This window comes from Anoplopoma fimbria, chromosome 10 (assembly GCF_027596085.1).
Source record: "Anoplopoma fimbria isolate UVic2021 breed Golden Eagle Sablefish chromosome 10, Afim_UVic_2022, whole genome shotgun sequence".
In the NCBI taxonomy this organism is placed as follows: domain Eukaryota; kingdom Metazoa; phylum Chordata; class Actinopteri; order Perciformes; family Anoplopomatidae; genus Anoplopoma; species Anoplopoma fimbria.
In genome coordinates this window covers 2474832-2501382 of record NC_072458.1, presented here as the reverse complement: position 1 = coordinate 2501382, position 26551 = coordinate 2474832, and the positions used below count along the sequence as shown (strand labels likewise).

The following is a 26551-nucleotide window of genomic DNA, read 5'->3' as shown; positions in this document are numbered from 1 at the left end:
AGCAGAAGTGCTCCAGTAATTAAAATCGTATTTGTACCTTTTTAAAACTGCAGCAGTGAGTTCATCAAAAGCTTAGGCGAGTTCAAGTGATGAATGGACAGTTCATCCGGTGCAAGAGCGATGTTGAGCAAGTGGTTTTAACAGAGCCCCGGGCCATACTCCAGCTGAGTTAAACACACCCCAACGTGTGTTTGTATGTGTGTGTGAGAGAGAGAGAGCGAGAGAAAGAGACATGACACGTCTGAGGGTGTGATGTAGTCACTTCCTCCCGCCGGACTGAGCGACTGTTGTCAGCTTGACCCTGCGCCAGTTAACCCCTCACCACCCCTGGCACTACAGGCGAGGGCCCCGGGTCTATGTGTTTGAGGGAGAGAGAGAAAGACAGAGTGTGTGTGTGTGTGTGTGTGTGTAGCGTGTGTGTTGGCAGACCACAGGTGTCTGGTCACGGTGTCAGGGTGTTAAGAGGTCTCTGCTTAGAGGGCCCCCGACTCTCAGCATCTGTTTTTCGGAGGGAGGGAGCGGCAGAAAAGGGGAGGAGAGGTTGGCAAGGGTTACCAACACATACCCTGAGGGGTGTAGGGCTTGTTGGCGGGGGGGGGGGCAGTAACTGACAAGCAGGTGCCTATGTTGACAGTAACCCTTCATACTTGAACCCCACCTCCTTCCAAACACACACACACACACACACACACACACACACACACACACACACACACACACACACACACACACACACACACACACACACACACTTGCAATAAATCCTGAAAAGGCAAGCGTAATTGCAGAGCCTGATTGGAGGGAATGCAGAGGGAATCCCCTTTTACACACACACATCATTGGATCTTGTTCCTTGGGGTCAAAGGGGAAAGAAAAAGAGGAGAGCTCGCACAACTCTGACATTTCCTGCTGTCTGTGTGTGTGTGTGTGTGTGTGTGTGTGTGTGTGTGTGTGTGTGTGTGTGTGTGTGTGTGTGTGTGTGTGTGTGTGTTTGTGTGTGATTTGCGTGCACAATGTCCACACATGCAGACCATGTGAACACATGCTACAGCTACAACACAGATTTGGGCACGGGCTTGTTTCCTGTTGGATTTATTTTCCCAAGACCATGTATACTTAACATACATAAGCAAACAATGATAGAAACTCTTCACTTTTTTTTTTTTTTTTTTTTGAGTGTGTGTGTCAGTAAATGAAACCCATTTGGACCAAATGTTAGTTAGTCAGGTGTACTGGTGCATGTCTGGCAATGATTATTTTGCTAAGAAGGGGGGGAGGCAGTACACAGCGGGAGGTTGAAGAAAATTGGAACAGCTGTTGATTAACATGAGTGCTCTCTCTCTCTCTTTCTTTCTTTTAACTCTCTTTCAGTGGAGGAGGAAGAGGAGGATGAAGAAATGCTGGAGGTGAAGCCAGGCCCTGAGTCGGAGCAGCAGGATGAAGATGACAACAGGGAAAACAAAGAAGGTACAAAGGATGATGAGATTGTTAAAATGATCAACTGTTATATTTTTTGTGATTCTTAATTACCTCATTAATTCAGGTGTAAATTTCCTCCTGAATAAACTAACTTTGTGTAGCAGTTGTACTTCAAGTTACTGCCAACACAAAACTTCCCTTTCTTTATCCTACAGTCTCACTCTTCCCTTCAACTTCTCACATGTTGTTGGTCAAACTGTCACGAAACACGGTCACTTGTGTGTGTGACACCCACAGCCAGTCAGTGGGTGTATCAGATGGAGGGATGTGGGTAGGTTACGGTGGGGGTTAAGGCGGGTCCAGCATATCAGCTCCATGGCATGTAGGGGTCAGCACTGATTAAAAACCTGTCACTTGACCCCCCCGACCACACTTCAAAGTGGAGAGGAATGAAGAAGTGTGTGCGTGGATGCCTATGTGGATGGTTCATGTGGTAAAATATGGAGAAAAGAGCTTGAAGGGTTAAAAACACAACACGTGATGGACACACAGATTGATAGACATATTCATATTCAGACACACACACACACACACACACATAAACACAACTCTGACTGCACTGAATGTGACTCAAACACACGCACGTATTTACACACAGTCATCCGTCTCCTCTCCATCCTGGCCTATTAGAAGGTCTGGCCTTTGATCTCTGCCACTCGATTCACTGGGTCTTTTCTGACAACTCGTAAGAAATACAAAGGGATGGGGGGGATCAAAGTCAAGAGGCAGGGTAAAGGTCGATATATGTGTGTCTGTGCATGCTTGTGTGTGTAAAAATTGCATGTGTGCTTGGGGACAGTGACTTCAAAAACCGGACGCCGTGCTGTGCAGCCATTACGTTCAAAGGGAGGCGTCCTGCTCAGAGGGCTTTGTTTTTCCCTTGTTTATGAAGTTCGTGCTGTAGGGTTTTATTAGAAAAGATGCATTAGGAGCTGTTTGTAGTTTATTATGTCCGGGATGGGATTCTGGTTTTGATAGAGATGAAGTGAATGTTAATCTGACATCGGAAACACGTGATGTACTTTTTTTTTGTGCAGAAGTAGACATGACAATTACTACGTACAGTACCATAAGATACAGAAAGGTATCTGTACTTTTTCAGTAATAAAAGTAGAATCTTTCATAACCTGGCTCACAGTCCAGACAACACACAGGATGGAGGTCACACACGAAACAATATATTAAAAAATGTAATTGACAACACAAAATAATGAGATGTGACCCATCAGTGCCAGGATGAGTAAAAATAATAATAATGAAGGTGATGCATGCTAAAACAAAAGACAACAAAAGACAAAGACAAAGCAAATGTCAGTTGAATCAAAGAAATACACATTTCTCAATTCAAGGCTTTTGGACAGATATTGAGAGAAAGGTGGAGAGAACAAAAACATAACTATATTTTGCAGGTCACATCCAATTAAAATGTATTTGTATTTACTTGATTTGAAATGCCATATTTAAATGCATTATTATTTGTTTGTTAATATATAGCCTAAAAATGTTAAAGCAAAAATAATTTGTGTAATGTATACTTTAAAATATAAATAAAGGAAAAAGGAAAAATGATTGAGCAGCAACAACTTATGCCCATTTTTATTTGTGGTGCTATTGATTATAAGAGACTTCTGCCAGTGCTTTGATATTCTATAAGTCCATTTTCAAGCAAAATTGCCAAATATTCCCAACTTCCAGCTTCTCCGTTAGGAGTATTTTCTGCCTTTCTTTGTTTTATATGATAAATGTAGTATATTTGGGATTTGAACTATTGGTCTGAGTTTGTAGACGTCGTCTTGGGCTTCAAGTAAGTATGATGGGCCTTGTTTACTGACATTTTATAGAACAAATTGTTGAGAAAATGTTTGTTCGATTAATTGATGATTAAAGTAATTGTTGTAAACCCAGGTTTCCTGTAGGGGCACAATGTATAAACACAGGACTTTTTACAGATTGTTTCTGTATTATGTTCCGTTCTCCAGGATCATTTCCAGTTCTGCGGGAGCTGACAGAGGAGGAGAGGCAGCAGATCCTGCACTCTTCTGAGTTTCAGAGTTTCTTTGACTGCAGCATCCGGGTGATGGAGAGAGCTCTGGCCGAAGACGGCAACATCTTCTTTGACTACAGCGGCCGGGACCTGGAGGACAAAGAGGGGTGAGCAGAGAGAAGGAGAGAGAGGGGACGGATGAGTGAGGGAGGTTAGAGTCTGAGTTTGGATACGAGAGCACATGTGAGTTTACTTGCATGCCTCAAACTAGGAAATGTGCAAAGACTGACTCATGCCCACTGTGTCACTCTAGGGGCCTGTGAGCTTCTTTGTTCTTCAAAAAACATGTCTTCCTACTGATGTCACACTCTCAGGGGGTCAGAAACGCCTGTGAACCGACACAAGAGCATTGTCTTGCCATCTGAATGGGTTGCTTCCAAATGGAGGTTAATCAAAGTGTTGGTTGAAGTTATAAGAGTCATAAGTGCAAAGCTGTTTTAGTATTCTGCTCTGCTATTATAGAAGAACGCAGCTCACTTCAGCTTTGACCACGGCAGCCACAGAGAAGCATCAAGCCTGTGGTCAAATAGAGATTATGTCTAAAACAGGCCACGGCCCAGTGCTTAACATCAGTCCTCTTCTTTTTTTCCACGGACATGCTATTTATGTAATTGTAACAACATAACCCACATTTCATTACATTCTATTCACTCTAACAAGGCATTTATCTTGTATATTATTTCTGTCGTCATAAGCATTCATATAAGAATCTACTTATAATTGAAGGTCTGTTACCTGAGTTGACATCAACAAATGGACACAAAGACAAAACTGTGGTGATACAACTTTCTGAAATGACGCAACAATCTGAAACTACTGACTCACCTCAGCCATTCAGACTGCTCTCTGACCAAATTCTTCTGCTGTCAATTAAATATGCTGAGCTGTTAGGGGCTGAGTAGAGCCAACATATTTCATTAACTTTAGGCAACATGGATGGCCAACTGTTGACTTGTCAGGACACTTTTTTGCACATTAGGTGACATTTTATTTCAATCACTAATCTACATTAAGAAATACTGTTTGCTTCTGTTATTTGTAAGACACAAACACATTTTTTTTTAACTTTTGTTACCATGCTGGACTTTGAACTGCATTTGACTTTATCTCACTAAAGTTCGGTATTTTCAGTAAATTTGTATTTCTAATGTATGGCATGATAAATGCATGAATTCCACTTTTAACTTTATCAGTTAGGTGTAATGCAGCTCTGTGATTGAATCAGCAAATAGTGACTGCCTTAACCGCATTGCATTAAGTTCAAAAAGCTGCTGCACTTCCTCTGGACTTACTATGGCTACAACACTTTGTAAAGTTGCATATTGGAGGTACCTTAACAGTGATCATAACTGACACATGCAGATTGGTTATCTCACATTATGTCTACTATATATTTTTCCAGAGACTCGGGTAGCGGCTCCAGTCTGTCCTTCAGTAGACTCTTCTACGATGAACACTGGTCGAAACATCGTGTGATCACCTGCCTTGACTGGTCTCTCCAGGTGAGACCTGCAGCCTGTTGTATGTCACTTTGAAGTCAAACAATACAGGAAGAACATTTTCTTCCATTTTCCCAAACTAGGCTTTCCCAAATTTCTCAGAACCAATTATGCAAATGTGAAGCATCACTGTTAAAATATGTATTTTCATTCTTCTCCCCCTCTCCCCCTCCCTTTCTCTCTCTTTCTCCTCTCAGTATCCTGAGCTGCTCGTCGCCTCCTATAACAATAATGAAGATGCTCCTCATGAGCCGGATGGTGTCGCACTAGTATGGAACATCAAATTTAAGAAGGCCACGCCAGAGTACATCTTTCACTGTCAGGTACTTAAACTCATCAAACCTCTCACATATATATATAACTATAGAATATGATGGTAGTCATAAAAAAAATGTCCTCTGTTTTGTGGGTGGTTAGTTGCAAGCATGAATCTATAGACATCTGGCACAGAGCTACATGCTGAAAAAAAAGAACAAAACATCTTCCATCTTCCTCTCATCTCCTTTGCCTCTCAGACTTTCCCTCTGAAAAGCATCGTTATTCTCCTTTATTTTTCATACCTTATATGGCAACCTAACAGTCGGTCCATCAGGTAATCTTCCTATAATGACAGCTCCTTTGTGACTGAAACACAAAGAGTGAAGGAAAAGGGAAATGAGATGCATCTCCCCATGCATTCATTTGACCCTCCAGATTGGATTATATCTGAGCGCTGCCACTAGAGGCAAGTTTTAATAGAAGAAACCTGGTGGGAAAGAAACTCATTGATGGGTGGGATGCTAATAGCTAGTGACACTGAGAAAACGGTAGGGAGGAGAGAAGGGATAGAAGGATTGGGTGTGAGGGCTTCACGGCTCCCACGAGACAGGCGAGGCCATATAGAGACGTCTCGGTAGTAAAATGATGTGGCCTACCACTTCCTAATCCAACGCTGCCACATGTGTGTGTTAGCCCACCCACATTGATGCTACGTCTAACATCAGAGGGGCTCTGATTTCCAAAAAATGACAAGTCTTCCTCAAACACGTCACTGTAAATGTATAAATACACCTGTACTAGTATTAATGTCAAAGGCATTCACCTCACTGCTCAGAAATAATGTTAGAAATGCACACACATGCTCTCACATTTAAGTGTCATACAAACAGGGGAAACAGATTTTCTCTCCTTTTTTTCAAACATACAGAACAACATATTCCTGCAGACCACATGCTGCGTGCAGATATTTCAATATGAAGCTTGCCGTACAAGTCTAGCGCCATAATGGATTTTTAAAGCACTCCGTTTTTTCACTGCACCATAATTTATGCCGCTGCTGAAATCCATGTGGTCTAGTGGATAGATTACAGCGATGCGTCTAGCTGTACGAATCAGTAGTTTTTCCATGTGGTTCTCTGACGAAATATGTACAATACATCTGACTTTATTAACAGTGTGGCTTCTGAGCATGCTGATCAGTGGATCATGAGTGTGTAATGTTAGATGTTTGGGAACAAGGATATTTATGTTAGCAGCTAATGAAAATGCTCAATTTATCAAAAGGGGGCAATCAGCTGCTAATGTGTACAACAGAGGTGAACTGTGCTAAAGTGGAAATGTGATCGGGAGTAAAATCGTGCCTGTTTTGCATTGGAAAAACCAAAATAGCTATCTGTAATGTTACAAAGCATTGTCATTGTTTTTTTGTTTTTGATTCTCCAACTCATACAAACCACTTCTTCAAACACTGTGGACTTGTCCACATGCTGAGATTTGTTTCAAGTGAGTGTTTACTGGCAAAGATGCGCGTTAGATGAAGTGATATCAGATGTAGAAAAGACAAGCGAAGGACTGAGAGAGAACAGAAACTCCCAAGTGGCCCACTTTCCTACCGCCCCCATGTTAGTCAGTGAGCTAGTGTGGCCTGGGGCTGTGCCATGGTCTTTTCATGAGGGGAGAGAGAAAAGTGAATGACAGAAAAACAGAGAAAGAAATATAGAGTGGGGTGCAAATGAACAGGGAGTTATAAATCATATAAACAGTAGAGAATACAAGGAGATAGAATGAAATAGAAAGAAAGAAGTCATTTTGAATCAGCCATGATTTTCCCTTTCGCTGTTGGATTTGGATAAAAGGAGCTCAGGAGTTGTTAGACGAGAGGAAACAGGAGCAGAGACATTTTGTCTTGCTCTTTCGTTCTGCGTGGCCTTTTGCATAATGAGTCGCAACTCCCTAGTTAGCTCCAGATCAGATGGCTCTTAATGTGCAAGCATGTTCTGCCGTTTAACCCCCCGAAACCACAGGGCTGGGGGCCTCTTCCCCCTCTATTTCTCTACTTTCTCCTACTTTTCCTTAGTCCCCATCCTAAGCTAAAGGAAAACTAACTAAATGACTGTAATGTAAAAAAACAGAGCCAAACATGCTTTCTCTTTGCATTCGTTGCGATGTTCATGTAGTGGATGGATAGGTGGATGGCAGAATGCTATCAGTGTGTATGCACATGTTAATGTGAGTATCACAGACACGTGTAAAGGCTGTGGAGTGTGTGTGTGTGTGTGTTGTGTGTGTGTGTGTGTGTGTGTGTGTGTGTGTGTGTGTGTGTGTGTGTGTGTGTGTGTGTGTGTGTGTGTGTGTGTGTGGAGGATACAATAGAATGACGGTGCTTGGTCGGTATTGCAGGGTTGGGGTTTTGTGGTTGAGGTCTGGTTCAGCAGGGGCTTTATTGTATAAGGCTATGGCTTATAGAAGGCTTCGTGTTTCAGATGGGGTTTTGGTGAGGTCAAGCTTCTACATTTGTTGCCTGACTGTGTGCATTTTGTGAGAGGTCTTAGCAATGCAAAACCCTTTTCTTTAAAAAAAAAAAAATACAATATTTTATTCAGGGTTTAAATGTTTTACCTAAACAAGGATGGGGTTAGATGATCTCACTTATTTCCAGTGCTTTTTTTTTTTTTTTTTTTTTTTTTTTTTTTTTTTTTTTTTTACGGATTAACGTTATAAAACCTTTTCTTTTTTTTGCAGTGGACACTACACAATAAAAAAAAAATGTAATAAGCTGTTTTTTGTTTTTTTACTTCGCAATAGCATTGTTGGGATTTATGTCCTTGACTCGTTGTGTGGTGCAAAGTAAAACATTTTAAAGATGGTGTTGGTTTCATTTTAGGAGGAGCCTCTGTGTGTCTGACTTTAGGCAAGTGCAATCTGGGAATTGTGCACTAACATTTTTGGCATAATGCAGCAGTGTTGTAATATTGCATTCTAATGCAATAGTTAGACAGACAGGTCCTGGTATGACAAGTAACAAATTTGACATTTATGCATTCAATGTTCCATTTCTTTATCTTCTTTCTGCTTTGCTGTTTTTTCCTCCTGTCTTTAAACTCATATGTTAAGTGTAAAGAATCTTACACTTCTTTATTACAGCCATTCACATGAATACTCTGGCTTTCAGTTGCTTGTAATGTTGATAATGACACTTTTTTTTTTGTCTCTCTTGGGATGAAAATTACAATTTTAAGAGCATAAAAAGCTAATCAAATTTCAGAATAATTCGACTGCAGATTTATAGAATCCATTTATAAGTGATATTTAATCAGGTCAAAACGTTTTTTATATATAGATCCAGTTTTATATTTACACATGTGTATACATTTGGTTATGTATGCCCCCTCTTCATTCAGCTTTCGTTATTCTTTGTGATGTAAAATGATGTACATCTGGTTTATGTTAAACTTTTTTTATTATTACCAATTGCACTAAGCAAATTAAGTATATCATGGTCCTATAACTGATTAATTCTAGACAGTGAATAAACTATATCTGAAATTAAACAGTATGACAGTACACTAGGGGGCCTCATTACAATCCCCTTAAGGACCTTCGGCAGTTTCATGACCCCACTTTAGGAGCCATGGATCTGTAATATAGTGGAGGAAGTGTGTGTGATCCAACAGTGAGTGGGTTGGGTTTGTACTTTAGGAAAGGGGCGTCCGTTGCTGTGGATTCTGGTACCAGTTGAGCGTGTCTCCCCTCATCACGGCCGTCTAGGCAGTTGGATCCATCATCGCCCCATCCCAGTTGGGTCCAATCTTGTAACTTCACACCAGCCTCTCAAGTGGGCAAAGTCAAACCACATTAAAGGGCCCGTTTGACTTAAAACCTCTGCTGAAGCCCCCAAACCACATGCCTCCCTGTTACAACCCCCGCCGTTACTGTCATATCCCATTGGACTCAGTCATTTTTTTATTAATATCTTGCTGCCTTGCGGCGGTCCCTAGGCCTTTAACACTTCCAGAAAGGTTGAGTAAGAGACGCAGAGCAGGGGGAGAGTGGGAGGGAGGGGGAGGTTAGAGAATTTTAGAAAGAGAGTACAGTCCAACAACGTTATTCACAGGTCTTTTACAAGTGAGAACCATTGTGATATTAAACTGGATGATGAAGCTGCATTGTGTTTAGAAAGCTTCGCAGAGAAGTCCTGTAGATGCTCGCTGAACACATGAGTTAAGACCGTGTGACTTCTATTTCAGCACACTACACAGATGTAGCTTCTAATGGCAAAAATTATTTGTAGTGTTGAATTTTACGATGAATTTGATTATTCTGTACAACTTTGGCTGTGCTGATTGGAGGTGGTTTTAGTATTAGTATTTGGTATTATAGGGAGAAATTAAAGCATGCAGTCCTTACAGTGTCTGTTGCTCATTATGAAAGAACTAGGAACTCAGAAAAAACCCTACCCTAGAGGTCTGGATATTGAAACCAAATTCTTGTTGAGCAACACAATTTGGTATTTAATTCTTGTTCAAATTCTTTGGTTTCTGATCTAAATCCTGGGACATTTTCATTTTATTTATCCACTGTTCTTTATTTATTACTGATGCACTCAGTAGTTTGGCATATTTTGTCAAAGACAAAACGAGTTAAAGGAAGAGTTCAATGTTTTAGGGAATATGTAAATTACACCCGGTTAGCCTAGCTAAGCTAAAGGCCTGAAAACAGGGAAAAAGCTAACCAAAATCCACACACCAGCTCCTCTGAAGCTCAATAATCAACACGTTGTATCTTGTTTGTTGAATTTGTACAAAAACTGCAGTGTAAAAACAGCAAGTTGTGGTTTTACAGGGGCTATTTTATGTGCTGGACTATTTCTTCCAGGTGTCTCCTTATATCGTCACTGTGAGGTGGCCAGCAAGAAAGCTAATAAGCAAATACTCTCCAAACTCAGGTATTAAAATAAGTATTGTTTTGGTATCAGTGCAGAATCATTGGTCTAGTTTTTACACTAATATTGAGAAGTTTGGTGAGTGTTGTAATATTGCGTTTTATATATATTTGTTAGGAAAACCAACCTGAGGAAGAACTCAATATCAGAATAGATCACTGTATGGTTGAGTCGAACAATCCTTATATTTACAACAGAAATCCACCGTTAAAGCAACAAACCAGCAAAAGTAAAACAATGAGCCGAGCAAACAAAAAAGATATAGAAAATGAAGGGATAGGCAGAAAAAGGCCTGTTTGTCTTCCCAGAGCCTCCTCCTCATGCTTTTGCTCCGTCAAACCCTCATTCTTTGCCTGCTGAAACTGAGACTCGACTTGGTATTTCTCACTCTTTGCCAGAAACCACAGAGTGACAAAATCCGTGGGGTGTCATAAACGAGTGAAGCCAGGGGGAGAGGGAGAAAGGGAGGAGAAAGGTGGTTGAGGGGGGGTGCAAGGGAAGACAGTCGGATCCATCTGGTCCTGATAAGGCAGAGTGGAAAACAGATGAGTGCGGTGAGCGAGGGGGGGAGAGATGGAGCGTGGATCTACTTGGGACGATATACTGTCTGGCGTGCACTGTCAGCCCCCCCCCCCCCTCTTTCTTCTCACCATAGCACTCTTGCTCCATTTCTGCCTTCCCATGCCGACTTAAGCAACAGTTTGTAGCCCGAGGAAAGAACGAAAGAGAGGAGGAGGCAACAAAGGAGGGAGTGTTCTCCCCTCTCTAGCTTTCTTTCTCTTTCTGTCATTCCTTCGAACCACCCTAATCCCTCGCTGGGTGCCATCTTTCATCAGGGCCTACCATGTGTGTATTATCCTCTACAGAACACTTCCCATCAATATAATGAGGGCTGCCAGAAGCACTTAGCCTTGTGAGCCTATGTGAGATGTGGTAGATGATACTTTGTGTGTTTTTAGTTTCACCCTCTTGCACACACACGCAAAACACACAGCAGACCTTGCCCGGGGAAAGAAATGAAAACCCACTGTTCTGACAGCGAGAGTGTCTCCCTGTAAAACTTCCACAATTTATCTCAGGCCCAATATACCGAAGTGACTCTCTCCGCTGCTTTTTCTTCCGGGAGCTGTCACTCCTCCACATCCCCTCCATCTGGGCTGGCAGGAGATGACTTGGCAGGTGTCTGACCCGCGCTGCATGTGAGATGAGAACCATGCACAGAGCCACTCTGCGTTTTGGAAATGAAATGTCAGGCTCGGTTTCGAGTCAGCCGTGATGTGCGGGAAGCATTGTTGACACGAGAGTTGTTGAGGTGTTATTTAGACAGATGTGGTGCTCGTGTGACTGATATGTCCAAACCTATCAACCTGAAAGGAGGAGGAGCTGCAGGGGATAGAAGGAGTGAGTGTATTTGATTTAAAGGAAAAGTTTGAGATTTGGGGGAATGTGTGCTGATTCAAGAGTTAGATGAGAAGATTGATACCACTCTTAAGGTTTATATGCTAAGTATGAAGCTACAGCCAGCAACAGGCTTACTCAGCTTAGCACCAAGATTGGAAACAGGAAAACAGTTAAACTGGCCGTTACCAAGGTAACAGCACCTCTAAAGCTCGCTAATTCACATATAACTCATTTGTTTGATATGTATAAAAAACAACAATTGGCCTTGTTTTGAAAGGTTATGTAGCGGATCAGTTACTTTCTGGAACTGGTCCTGGACAATTTTCCAGGCTAGCTGTTTTCCTCTGTTTTCAGTCTGGCTGCAGCTTCATATAGAGTGCTGCAGTGATGATGTATTTTTGTAGGCCAACCTTTAAATCAGCATTGCACTGGTTCCCTTGACAAAAAGGCAAAAGGATTTTTCAACTTACACTCCACAGTGTTTTATGTCATAGAACAAAACATGAAAATCTCTTAAACTTGTGTTAACCACAACTTATTTTCCAGGTTTTAGGACTCCCACACAGCCCTATTTATCCCACAGACGGGAGAGTGGTGTGAATTCTCTTATTTATCTCTCAGGAAGAAAGTATTTCTCAAAATGTCAAACTTTTTCTTTATTACAGAATATTAGCTTTTCAGTCGTGTTTACACTGTGAGACAAATTATATATTTTGCATCTATGCAAAATAATGTGTCATTGATGGCAAAGGCTTGTGAATGAAAAAAAAAGTCAACAGAGAGACAGAAATCCAACTGAAACATAACCCAGCACTCCATAATTCAGCTCTAAAATCAGTCATTAATTTCCTACATGACATTGAAATTGAGACTCCGCTTTAGAGTGTCAACCAATTCCCCTTGAGCTTAAATCATAAACTTCCTTATAGCGCGGGACAAATTGATCCTATTTCATACAGTACATTAAAAAAGACATAGAACTCCAAACCATATGTGCTGATGTGACATTTTGATTAGAAGCATTTAGGGAGGAAGGCTTTTATGTTAAGTCCAAGCTTGCTGCTGGCAGGCGCCTCAAAGTGCACTAGTGGGACAAAGCCGGGCTAATTTTCAGTAGCTCTTTCACTAAGCCTGACAGTACATGAGGGGAATGATGGCATAACGTGTGGTTTCTCAAAGAGTGGATTCAGAGTTTAGTCAGGATTTTTCCTCTTAAGATGGGGACACTGATAGGGCTTACGAGTTAAACTAACATATGGAGCGAATAGAGGGGGCTCTTGATTTGATTTGGCTTCCCTTTGTCATTACTCATGTGGGGTTGGGATGTTTATTTAGCGTGATAACTGGTGGAAGAACGACAAGAAAAGAGAAGAGAGCAGGGATGTTTTCTATTTGTGTCAGTATATGCTTGTGGATTTGTGTGTTTATTTAACATTTTTGATGGTGTTAATAGTGAAAAAAAGGGTCATATTCATCTTTAATGGAAAGATCAAAGAGAGGAAGGTCTCTGAAGTAGATTTAAAGATACAGTATTAATATATTTGAGGTAGTAAAATGTTAAATTGGAACAATCTGGTGTAAAATATAGACTAAAATATATAAAATTCAAGAATTCTAGAAATGACACTTTTATAGCAGTCCTATGGTTTCTATCTCTCTGTGCATAAAGATAAGATTTAGCAGAGTAAGTGATGATGAAAGAAGTTAATGATATAATTAAGGGGACAGCAGCCCAAAGGACAAACACAGAGTAAAGGTCATCCCAAAACTCTTGGTTATTAAAAGATATCTAGTTGAAGGCAGACACATCCATGTGTATTTGAGAATGAGAGCTCTTGTCTTGACATTTTGCCTGAGTAGTAGTTTCACTGTTAAAACCCTTCTTGCAATGATTCTTTTAATTTTGGTATCTATACACACTTAAAGCCCGGTTAGGAATATTTTTTCTTTTATTGTCCAAAATGTCTTTATTTTAATGCAATTGTTGGTGCTTTTACTGCACATATTACATATAGAATAAATCTGGCAAAGCCACATACACAAAATATTTTGTGAATAATACCATATCCACATCAAATCTTGTGTGTTAATACAGGCTAATAAACTTAAATTCCTGATCCCGTTTTACTTGACCGTGTAAATAAACTTTTCCAGAGAGTGCCTCCTTCCCGTCTGACGAGGGACTTTATTTTTACCACCAAAGTTAAGTTTATTTTGAGCCATGACATCTGAAGCGAATCCCGAGCCATTTGTCTGGAGTTCTCAGAAGAGTGAAAGAGAGTGCAGTGTTTTCTTTTCCTCTGGTTTGTTTTCCAGTCTCCGTTCAAAACGAACTGGGGTTTGGAGTTGGCCGCTTCGCACATGGTGTGGTGGCAGGGACAGAAGGGGGGGGGGGGGAAAAAGTAAAAATAAGAGAAAAATAAGACGAATGTCATGCTCCTCCTAAACATTAACTACAATTGTTAGATTTCCTTTTTATCTACTAACAGCTGGTCCCCAAAACTGCCATGATGACCACATTGAATATTGGCACATTAGTGCCTTGTGCCAAACTGATTTGAAATTAACGATGCCTCAGTTGGACAATTGGCAGTCTCAGAAGTTTATAAATGTACTGCAGTGTTTGTTTACTAATACTTTATATGAATTGGTCAATGTCCTTTTGTTTTTAAAGGGGACATTCGTATGAGGGGATGTAAGCCATGTAAGCCATGGTAGTTTATTTGAATGACTGTGTTCATTAAGTTAATCAAATATGAACTTCCTTTTATTGGAATTCTTACAACCATAATAATCATAATCAAATTGTCTTATAAACAAACAAGTTCAAGTTAGTAGTATCATCAAGTTTTAGGCCACCAACCATTTGCAACATAGGATTATGACTACTCTATTGTCAATGTATTCACATAAATCTTGCACACATTGCCTTGTTAATACTAATACAGTGATTCATTTGGGTTGATTCTGATAATCAATCACAGGCTCTGGCTCCAAACAGCGTCTCACAGCTGTTGTTCAACAACAAAACGTCTGACATACCATTTTCTGGAACGCTAAAACTGTCAACGACAGACTTCCAGAAAAATCTACAACCCTATTGGGCAACAAGGCTTTTGCGAAATTCAGCCCACTTGTTAGAGCTCCAGGGTTTTCATATGTGTGTCTGTGAGCTTCTTGTTTAATGCTCCTTTGGCCCTGTCTTGCCGGTAAATTAGGATTATGCAGTTTTGCTAGACGGATGGATGGATAAATGGATGGATGGAGGGATGAATTTGACAATGCATAACACCACTTTTCCCTCCTGTGGCGATACAATGCTGAAACATTTTCTCATAACTCCCCAGCACAGATGCTTCAGTGGTTCTGGGTGAGGGAAGCCCATATGGGATGAGCAGTGAAGAGGAACCAGGACTCAATAAACACACCATTGGGGAGGGAGGGAGTTCAAGGGTGCGCTTGTCATGATGGAGGCTACAGTGAGCGCTCCAGTGGCTGCTGGGGTTTTGATGCTGTAATGTGAAACGGCTGGGGGAAAGAGGACTACAATTCCCCTCTTTGTCTGGTCTCCGCCCCAGCGTCACCCCTCTCTCCTCTCCTCAGCGGACCCTCATCGTAGCCAAACTCATCATCTCCCCCTCCGTCTATCTCCCGATGTCTGCCACCCATCACGATGCCTTGATCACTCATTCTCACTCATGCTCTGTCTAGCGTTACCGATTTACGCTTCATATCTTTCTTTGTTTTAGCTCTTTTCTCACTGTCGGCTGTTTTATCTCCACATTTCATCAGACTCAACCATTTCTATCCTTACCGTGTTCCTTGCTCTGTCAGTTCATAAATAAAATGAAACACCAGAATAATATGCAGTAATTCTGTTATCTCATCCTCTTCCCTTTCTCTCTCTTCAGTCCCCCGTTGTATCTGTGGGCTTCGCCAGGTTTCATCCCAACCTGGTTGTGGGGGGGACTTACTCGGGACAGATCGTCCTGTGGGACAACCGCAGTCACCGTCGGACCCCCGTCCAGAGGACTCCTCTGTCTGCTGCTGCTCACACTGTAAGACATACAGTCCAGCACAACAAACTGTCAATCAAAACACTGGTAGTGTTTTGATTGACAGAGTGAGGCACAGCTGATTTTCTTTTTCCAGTTTCGACACAGCGCCTAAGTTTTCTTATTTTTTTACAAGCTGTATTTTGGTTTTATTGCTGAAATGATTTGATGATTGAGAGAAAATACTCACATTTTTAAATGTAATCAATTAAATAATTTATGAAGCAAAAATGGCAATTATTGTGCTAGCTCCAGTTTTTCAAAGGTTCAAATATCTTCATTCTCCCTGTTGGATATGATACAGGTTGAATACCTTTGGATATTGTTGATTATGTAGATTTTAGGACTGACAAAATAAGCTTTTTTAAGGCGTCACCAATGGCCCTGTTAAATTATGAAGAAAATAATGATGAAAAAGTTTCAGTCAATAATGAAAATAAATGTTTTTTTGCAGACCTGGTGAAATAAGCTCTGACCTAAATGAAACGCTCCCTTATGTGTTTTAATTAGTTACATAAAACAATAATGAAAATGATTCACTAGGAAGATTATTTTAAAATGTGTCATATAAACATCATGATAACTCTGCAGCTTTGACACTGATTATGTTCACAATAGAAACACACACACAGACACACTCTTGAGTAGAGCAGTCAAATTCTAGACATAACTTAAAGGGAAGCACAGTTTAGACACTTGTGAACACACTGACCCCCGACAAATTACTGACCAGTATACACTAGCAGTATCTTAAGACCTGAGGCCGTTTATAATCATGGCTACAGAAGGCAGAAACACACACTGCTACTCATCTACCATGCTGTAGGTTTAAACTCCGTCCTCTCCAGTCAGTGAGTCCAGCCAGCTAGCATGGTGCTGATTGCTGAATGGATTATTTGTGCTGCCCATTACACAAATCAATTACTGCCCAGTAATGACATAATTGTTTCACGCACTCTTGTCGTAAGGAATGACTGCACACTGGCATGTGAGCATGCTGCATCTGTACAAAGTACATCATGTATTTAAGGGTAAAATTACATTATCATTTCAGGCTCTTAGGTAAAATTTAATTTCATTAATATTAGCTTATCAAATTATTCAAATATGTGGCGTCACTGACAACCTACTGGAGTAAAAAATTATCCAAATATTTGTTATATTAAACGACAAATGTGCTGAAATATTTAATGCCTCTAATCAATGAGAGTAATAAAAATGTGTGATTGTGATCATAATATGCAGCAGAAAACAAGCATTTTAGTGGGGATTGTAGTTACCATATTACAGTTGAGCTAATTTACCAGATACTAAAAGCATGGGGGCATTATCTGTTCTATTTTGCAAGTGTGTATCCCCACCTATCTCATTTATTTGTCTTTATCTCTGTGTGTGTTTAGCACCCGGTGTACTGCGTGAACGTGGTCGGCACACAGAATGCCAACAACCTGATCTCTGTGTCTACAGACGGCAGGATGTGCTCCTGGAGTCTGGACATGCTTTCCCAGCCACAGGTACACTACACACTCAACACCTGATGCACTGAAATTATTTTAGTTCAAGCATCTGGTAATTCAAACATATTTTCTGTAATTGTCGATGAATGTTTATTTACATGTATTTGTCTTTGAATGTGTGTACTGTTTATAGGCTCACATTAGTGCTTCCTCCTGTGTGTGTGTTTGTACTGAAGGAGACCATGGAACTGGTGTACAATAAATCCAAACCCGTGGCGGTGACAGGCATGGCTTTTCCCACGGGAGACGTTAACAACTATGTGGTTGGGAGTGAGGAGGGCACTGTGTACACTGCATCCAGACATGGCAGGTTGGTGGACACACACACACACACACACACACACACACACACACACACACACACGGAGAAAAACATCACAGGGCAATCTTTGCTGGATCACTGAAGTATGTTTGGGCTGGTGTTTTATGTCTTCATTTATTTGCTTGGAAAATCGAGAATTGCAAAAACACAATCTCTAAAATAAATTACTATAAAATATACATTTAGAAAGTAGATGAAGCAAATGAAACTGAGAAAAAGTCTAAGACTTACAAGTAATATATGAATTATTTTAGAAAAAAACTAACAGGTGATTTTACCATCAATTAATGAGTTGTTTCATTTTTCATCAAAAAATTCTTATCAGTAAATTAATTTTAGTAAGACACAAACCCCTTCACTGCTTTGTATTTAAACAAGTCAAGACCACATAAACACTGCAGAGCTGAATAGTTTGGTTACGAACGTCTCATCTTCCTCTTCACTCCGCAGCAAGGCAGGCATCTGTGAGATGTTCGAGGGCCACCAGGGGCCGGTGACGGGCATCAGCTGCCACAGCGCAGTGGGCACCGTCGACTTTTCCCACCTCTTCATCACATCCTCCTTCGACTGGACCGTCAAACTCTGGAGCACCAAGGTATGCCCGGTGTGCAAGAGAGGGAGAGAGAGAGAAGGTGTGTGGGGGGTTGATTGTGGACTCTTAAGGAGGGAAAATATGTGTGAGAGAGATTTGAGGGCGAGAATAAACTAGTGAGTGAGTGGCAAAAGCTGAGTACTATAGGTGAGCAACTTTTCTGTCTCCTACTTGGGAGTTAGGTTAGTTTTATTACTTTGTGACGCTTTTTTATACAGTAGTAGAGTGACACAATTATAGTCTGAAGAGTGGCAGTGTTTTAAATCCTCTACTCATTCATTAGAGTGAATTAGACAAAGCTTTTATGATACTGATACTTTGACGAGCTGTACATTTTGCTGCACAAATTGTTTTGGAAACTTGATTATTTTGACGTCAAGTTGGCTTGACAGAAGTGGGCTGGATGTCTTCACAACATCAGTGGAAGGTATGTCTGAGAGCAAAATATAGGGCTGGACGATAATTCAGTTTATCATCTTTCAATAGAATCATATCATGATGAAATCGTCTATCAAGATATTGTGATACACATATGCCTTCTTTGATTGATGATATCAAGCACATACTAACTCAAATTTCTCCGAAGATCTAATTATTTTGCACAAAAAATCTTAATAAAATGAGAAAAACTCAGTACTTTTCATTTATCGAGTATTTAATTCACACAAGAGTATACAAAACCATGCATATAGCCTATTTGATTATTAAATAACTAGAAAACAAGCCATATTGTGATATATATACTGTTATCGAGATATGAAATTATGTTTATCTTGAAAGAAGATTTTGGTTATTTCCCCCAGTCCAAACAAAACATCCTTGTTAGTTGATTCTGCCTTCACAGTAAAAGTACTTCAGGACAAAGAATAATAACAATAACACGATGAGGTGTGAATATGACGTGCAGAGGCATTCATTTTACACAATTATTTTGTCCTCTAGTTTCAAAGTGACACCCTCATTCACTTTATTTACTTATAGCTTTTGATTATTGTTCAAAAGAATTGCACACAGCGCTCATTCAATAAAGTAGATGAATCAGATCAGCTTCTCATATCGAACAGTCTTCCACAGATCTTTAACATTGTGCACCTCAGGGAGTTAAATTCCCTGTGGTGCACTCAGTGAGTCCAACACAGACACACTCTAAAGGTTGGCGCTCCTCCTCTCGCTGGTATTTGAGTGACCTCGTCCACTCAGGGCGTTTGTTCTCCATTCAAACCGCTGTGATGAATGCCATTTGGCAGCAGTTCAGTGGCAGTAAAAAAGCAAACTGTTACTGTTTCTGTCAAAATGAGTGTTGGAGAATGGAAAAGTTAGCTAATAGATTCAAGGACACTTTTGTGATGACGGTGAGATGCAGGGGAATACACTCCGAAATTGAAAGAAATTCAAGATTATTAACTCAGATTGTTCATTGTTAAATTCATTTAAATAAGTTGATTGGAAATGAGGAAGAATTTGTGAGAATAAAGAAGAAAGTGGAATGTTGAAGAAGGTCTGTCTTATGTGGAAAGGACAAAATGTAAAGGGATAGTAAGATCCTAACTTTGCACAGGGGATATATATATATACAGAAATATAGAAATATATATATACAGAAAGAAAGAAGGAAGCAAGGAAAGGAAATATTGAGAGAGAGGAAAATGGATAAAAGAGTCAGTGGGAGAGAGTGAAGGGAAAAGTGCAAGGAGGCGTTTTAAAGACAAAAAAAAAATTCATTGTTAATAACGGAGGTGATGGTAACATTGAAGGACAGAGGGATCAACATGAGCAGGGCGGCAAACAGCAAACACAGCCAAAACTCAAAAAGAGACCTGTTCACTGTGAGGAAAATACATAATGCATATTGCATAATACCTTCAGCTTTATGCGAGATCCAGTTACAGCTTTCATGCTTGGTTGTGACAGGCCGTAAAGCACTCTGATGAGTTTTAGCTTATGTTTGCATGCAGCTCGTCCATAAGTCTTGTGCGAAGGGTCCCATGACACATATTAAAACATTTCTGCGGATTTTCATCAGAAGAGTGTGTTATTTTTTTCAGGATTTGGGAATTCCCTTTCCTTTGAGGGGCACCGCAGGAATGTGTGTCTGTCTCTTATCCCACATAACCGATATTTGTGTGTGGGCACGGCGGAATACCTGACTCTGTGTGTGTAAATGTGTGTGTGTGTGCGCAAATATATACGCACCACACATGCCTCACATGCACCTTAAGCAAGCTGCCTTTGCTTACCTAAAATCCCCCTGAGGTTTGCCTTTAACCCAACTGTTGCAACACACACACGTTTGCAGTGAATTCTCTATGCATTCACGTTTGCCCTCACAGTTCAAAAAGGCCGTCGACACAGAAGTATGCTGATGTTTTTACACTCGGCGATGCAAATATTGTGGTTAGTAAAAACATTTTGAGTCGGTCGGAGTGTGAAGACGTCGCGACAGCTGGGATTGGGTTTATGATTGTGCATAACTTGAACAGTCTTGCTCTCTTGACCCCAAAACCAGCATCTAAGTGATTGGATGGAGCATAATCGTTCCACTTTTGCTCTCTTAAGAAGTTAATTAAAGGCCTACATCGCAGTCGGTTCATGCGATTGTTAACGAGTGAGTTTGTGCTGGAAATTAAACTGTGCTCTCAATCTTCAGCTCTAGATTTTGTCTTGGTATTCTTTTTCAGCAACGTTTGTGAAAAAATGTCTAATTTAAGGACAGCAGCTCAGTGTGTGATTATGAAATCTGGTATGAAGCTTTTGATCTAGTGTGATATTTGCGATGCAGCCAGGATGGAAGCAGTGAAATTATATGACTCTGGCTGCAGTGATGGTTTGGATCCCTCTGAAAGTCCAAGTGATGTTAGGTTTTTGTTAAGGACTGACACACTCAGTGACATTTTAAATGTGAGACAGCAAACGCTAAAGTGCTAAAAAGTAATTTATAGGTTTCATCATTCTTTGGGATTTTGCTCGATTTTTATTGCAAGATCAGAAGACACTGGCTGACGCATACTTTAGCATCTCAAGGTTTAAATTGTGTTAAATGGTATTAAATGCTTAACTGAACTTGCATCCTTCCATTTCAAAACGTGGCATTGCACTGTGATGTTAACTATCAGTATTCAGTGGTTCAGTAATGGTTTTCTAGTTCAAACGTGCCAGAAGCTCCCCAGCTTCTCTGCACAGGTAAGATAATGACAACCAGTTACATCACGAGCGGCGCCACAAGGATTAAGCTTGATTTTAAGATTAGTTTTAAGCTTTTGTTGCTGCAGATTATTTACCCAAATCACCTTATTTAAGATAGAAAGATTACGAATAGCTTACAGTAAAATAGTAGTTTATATACAACAGGACTTTATTTTTCTCATTTCTAATGTGATGCATTGCTTGAAGTGTATGGCCAAAAGGACATATTTAAAGAGTGATAGCTTGGAATTGTATTAAGAGAAGTGTTCATTTTGTGAGTTTTTTAAAAAAGTCTTGTGTCAAATATTCTTGTTAGTTTATCATTTTTAGTCAAACTAATCCTGTTGTTTTTTCTGTCGAGGTTTAGTTGACTAAAAGTCTGGGTATTTTAGTCTGAGACAAAGAAAACAATGATTATTTTATTATAGTTTTACTCAATAAAAGCTGTCGACATTTAAGTATTTTAGTCATCATTTTGAACATTTAAATCAGTCTAATCAAATATCAATCAAAATATCACCTTGTTTCTTTCTCACAAGCCCAGTTGTTGTGTTTGTAAAATTTTACTTAAGTAAGTAAGTAAGTCCTCCTGATTGCCCACTGTTAGTGTTTAATGACTTCTGTTGCTGCCTGGTCATCATCTTGTCCTTGTTATGAAAAAACAAAGATTTAGTCAAAGTTTTCATGGAAAAAATGAACACGGATTAAGAAACATTATTCAGCAGACAGATTATTACTATTAAATGACGTTCAAAATACATTTGGTAATAAGCAATAAAATAGCTAAAAGGTGAGTAAAAGAGCGTGGTCACGAAGTAAAATGGGGACACAAACTTAAACAAGAGAGAGAACATAAACAGCGATTGCTCAGCTGATCGAATGCTGAAACTGTGAGATGGAGAAAAATGACCTCTGTCGTCACCCCGCCGGCTGGAAAACAGGTTCAATCGAGGCTTGAAATTGGCTCTGCTCTGTTTGTTTGTGTTTGTGTTTGTGTGTGTTTGAGTGTGCACTGCTATCTATCTGCAGGTCTCACAACATTTCAGAACAACTGTGGAGTGAAAGAGTAAAGGTGATGAAGAGAAAGAGAAGGAATGTAGGAGGAGAGAGAGAGAGAGAGAGAGAGAGAGAGACTACATTCCTTCATTTGCTCTTCCAGCCAACCTGTCTCCTCTTATCCAGCCCTCCCTCTCTACCTGTCAGGAATGCAGTTTGTGAGCCTCTGCAATCCTAACAGCCGCTCTGAGAGATGGGCACACACACACACACACACACACACACACACACACACACACACACACACACACACACACACACACACACACACACACACACACACACACACACACACACACACACTCATATTTGTATTATTCCCACACTCATTTGATTTATTCTACATTTTTTATGGCAGCACAACAGTAGCCTTCAGGCATTAGCGGCGCTCAAAAGTCAGTGTGACTCAAGGTCAAAGTTTCGAGAAAAAAACAAAACCCGTACACAATAACAGGGTGTTGGTGCAAAAGATTTATAGTGTGCACACTAATTTACTTCACTTTAAAAGACCTTTACTCCCTTATGTCTGACCATAACCTAAAAATGACAAAATAATTGATCAGTGAAATATTTTTACCTACTTTTTTTTCCCTCCTCCTCTGCTTTTGAGGACATTTGGGCTCCATAACTTAAAAAACACACCGATAAACTGGCTAGTCCCCACATCATCATTCGATACTAGCATCGTTTTAGACAGTTTAGAAACAGTGTCACCTTTAAAAGGGTTTGTCCACCAGAGAGCACTGACAAGTTTGCTTTCATTTCAGTACATTTCTTGTAAACAATTCTTCAATAACTTTTGTTAATGTTAAAAGATAGACTTTTATTTTCACTCAGTCTCAAATATTGTTATCAGTATCTGTTGGCCTCTACATGCAAACACACACACACACACACACACTGTGTGAGTAAACATCCTATCCTCCGTCCATTGTCCACCGCTCCTTTTCCTCCCATTTCCATCTCTTCCCATCTCTCTCTCTCTCTCTCTCTCTCTCTCTCTCTCTCTCTCTCTCTCTCGCTCAGACAGCTGTTGTGTTGAGGTTACAGTACACCTTGTGGAGGGGCCCTCCCTTTCATCTCTCCCAGCGGTTTTATGGTGCTGTGTGAATGTGCTAGGCTTTTTAATTAGGCTCTGCACCCAGACAGGCCCCAAGGCTGAGGCAGCGCCACTCTGTCTGACGCTCACTCACTCCCTCTCTCCATTTCTTCTCTCTTTCTCACTCTGTCTCTCTCTCTCTTTTCTTTCCATCTCCATTGTGTCATCTTCTGTAATCCCTAACGCTCTATCTTTTTCTCGACAGTGCATGCTTTTTCACACCATACGCACTTCCAGAGATAACCTCTTTTTCCCGTCTTTCAGCACAACAAGCCTCTGTACTCATTTGAGGACAACGCCGACTATGTGTATGACGTCATGTGGTCGCCCGTACACCCTGCCATCTTCGCCGCCGTGGATGGCATGGGCCGCTTAGACCTGTGGAACCTCAACAACGACACTGAGGTATGTGTTGTATGTGTGTATGTGGTGTGTATGTGTGTGCACTTCACAGGGTGAACATAGGTTATTATGGGTGTGTTTTCTGTGTCAATCTCTTTGTGTGTTGATGCATGTGCGTGTGTGTTTGGTGTCCTCAGGGCCTGTTGCTGGGCCTCTGCCCGAACCGCACAACCAAACACCCAAGCCTTTTCCCTCCCATCACCCCATCACCCCCCAACCACCACCACCACCAACCCCTTCACATCCCTCTCTACACACTCACACACAGACACACAATTCAAGATTCCCCTGTGGGCGTGTCCCACAGCCCTCACTTTAAATCAAACTGGGTGACAGTTCCTTATCCCAGCTCCCACCCAGACATTCCGCTAACATTCCTGCAACCTCTGTCCAACGTTCAGGCAACCTCAGGACCCCACCATCTCGTCTCATGTGCCTCCCACACTCAGTTCCATCAGTGAAGTACACAGATGTGCAAGAGACCACGAGCAGAGAGTCCCAGCCCTCAGTCCGCAGTTCCATGCTGGAGATGGAAGTAATAAAAGGAGAAAGTTCAGGCCATGGGTTGAGTAACTTAGTGCTGTGGGGCAAGATTTATTTTCAGAAGAGAGGCTTTGAGGCCAGTAAAGGATATGTTGTCTTATTATTCAGGACACAACATAAAGTATTGAAATCTATTTAATACCAGTATGAAATTAAATAAATTGCATACCTGTTTTTCCAAAACATCAGCAATCTCAGCTGAATGATCTTATGGTAATTTTATTGTACAAACCACACACGTTCGTTTCAGTTTCTTATTTATTAAAGAAATTTACATTTCCGAAAAAAAGAACTGAAAAAGTTGCATTATAGTGAAAAGATATCTTCAGCCATGAGTCTTAAAAAACAAACCTTATTCCAACTGTGATATGAGAGTGGGAACCAAACCTTTGATCACTCAGGTAAAAGTTGGGATAAAAGGATCCTCCATTTTCCTTTTCTCTTGGTTTCCATGGAGACAACATCCACAGTGCCTTCAACCTTAATATAAGTCTGCGTCTCTACAGATGCTCTCTACAGATGCCCTTTCACTCTTCTTCTCATTTTCTTGCAACCTCTTGGTACCGTCCACATCTAAAATTCACTTCTCATCTCCCAGGATTTTATGTTACAAATCTCAGTTTCATCTGTCTCATCTTATCTCTCTCCTCTCTCTCCTCTCTCCTCCACTGATCCCATCACCAGCATTCAGTCTTCATTCTGCAGCACAGATGAAAATGTTCCCATGGTGTCCTCAACAGCGGCCTTTTCACAGAGGAAGAGCTCATAATGTGCTTTATGAGAAACATTTTCTCAGAGACACACAAACGGATGTACCAAACACATGCACACGCATTCACTCATACACAGTCAGTCTAATAGAAACAGACTTCCATTGTTGCCGTCATATTAAAACACACATAACGACACTAACGGAGCAGTACAGCGCCTGTTTCTCATTTCCAGCACACGTACACAGACATATACAGCCAATTTAAAGCGCTCAGTTCAGATCCACTCGGGCGGAGCGGTGGAAGCTAGCAGGCTAATGGCAGTCAGTCTGTGGTTAGCGCTGCTCTAAATACGCAGAAGCTCGGTGTGTGAGGCGACATGATGCCAAGTCCTCTGTCTCCACTGGTGACATGTGTCAGACTCGCCTGCCACATGTCGGGAACAGTTTATGGAAACGCTGCAGATGGTTTTAGGTTTTTAAAGGTGCAACATGAGCACTGCTTTACTTGAAAGAGAAACATCTCACCCACAACAACAAATATGGACGCAGTTACCGTGTTATACAATAAATAGCACTGTGTTAGTCTAACCTCCTGAGTATTTGGACAAAGTTTTGCTTTTAATGTAGTGAACCTGTTCTGTAAATTAGAATTTAATTTCATAATGCTTCCATCTTTCAATAAACATTAAGAGGAATTGCTTAAACTCGAATTAGACACTGTAAATATCTATATCAGTGCATTTTATTTAGAAATATAAGGCAAACTATTTTCACAGCACGGCTCTCAGGCTGCAACAGAAATGGGGTAAAAAGTGAATACGAAATTATTTACAAAGTAACAATAGCGAACAGAACACAGGAAATCAGTACTCAGGTGTAAAATACGTAAATATTTTAATAACGTTCTATCACATACTATATGCTTTTTTTAAGACATTTTACTGACATACTATACCCTGACATTTTAATGGATTTTTTTAAATGACAAACTATACTATGACTTTTTTTCTTACATTTTTATGACATACTAAACAATGCCTTTCTGATTACATTTCAAATAGCATTTTTATGACTTTTTTGGACACAGTATACTAATACTTTTCTTTTTTTTTACTAACAAACTATACAATTACTTTTTTATTACATTTTTATGAGAAATTCTCCTTTTTTGTATTTTCTTAAGCATTTTTAACAAAATAGAGCAGGAAAGAAGAAACCAAGGCACATTTTCTGCCATACTATAACTTGTTTTATGATCTTTTAAACAAATTTTAATATGACTTTTTAATAACTTTAATGGACATACTATACAATGACTTTTTTCAACATACTATACTGTTACTTTTTTGACATGCTATACTATGACTTTTTATAAGGTGCTAAACAATGACATTTTTCAACATACTAAAACACTATCTCATGGCTCTTTTTTGACATCTTTTTGTTT

At 40.3% G+C, this 26551-nt stretch overlaps 1 protein-coding gene across 1 annotated transcript in view; it reads left to right on the top strand.

Annotated features, from left to right (window-relative positions):
* The window catches only part of LOC129097148 (cytoplasmic dynein 1 intermediate chain 1), a 54169-nt gene that overhangs the window by 21270 nt on the left and 6348 nt on the right, over positions 1 to 26551 (top strand). The window contains exons 7-15 of the mRNA XM_054605892.1: positions 1372 to 1467; positions 3471 to 3630; positions 4926 to 5025; positions 5220 to 5345; positions 15535 to 15681; positions 17079 to 17192; positions 17372 to 17505; positions 17968 to 18112; positions 23712 to 23852. Coding sequence (XP_054461867.1) covers positions 1372 to 1467; positions 3471 to 3630; positions 4926 to 5025; positions 5220 to 5345; positions 15535 to 15681; positions 17079 to 17192; positions 17372 to 17505; positions 17968 to 18112; positions 23712 to 23852 — 1163 coding nt within the window. The remainder of the gene's footprint in view (positions 1 to 1371; positions 1468 to 3470; positions 3631 to 4925; positions 5026 to 5219; positions 5346 to 15534; positions 15682 to 17078; positions 17193 to 17371; positions 17506 to 17967; positions 18113 to 23711; positions 23853 to 26551) is intronic.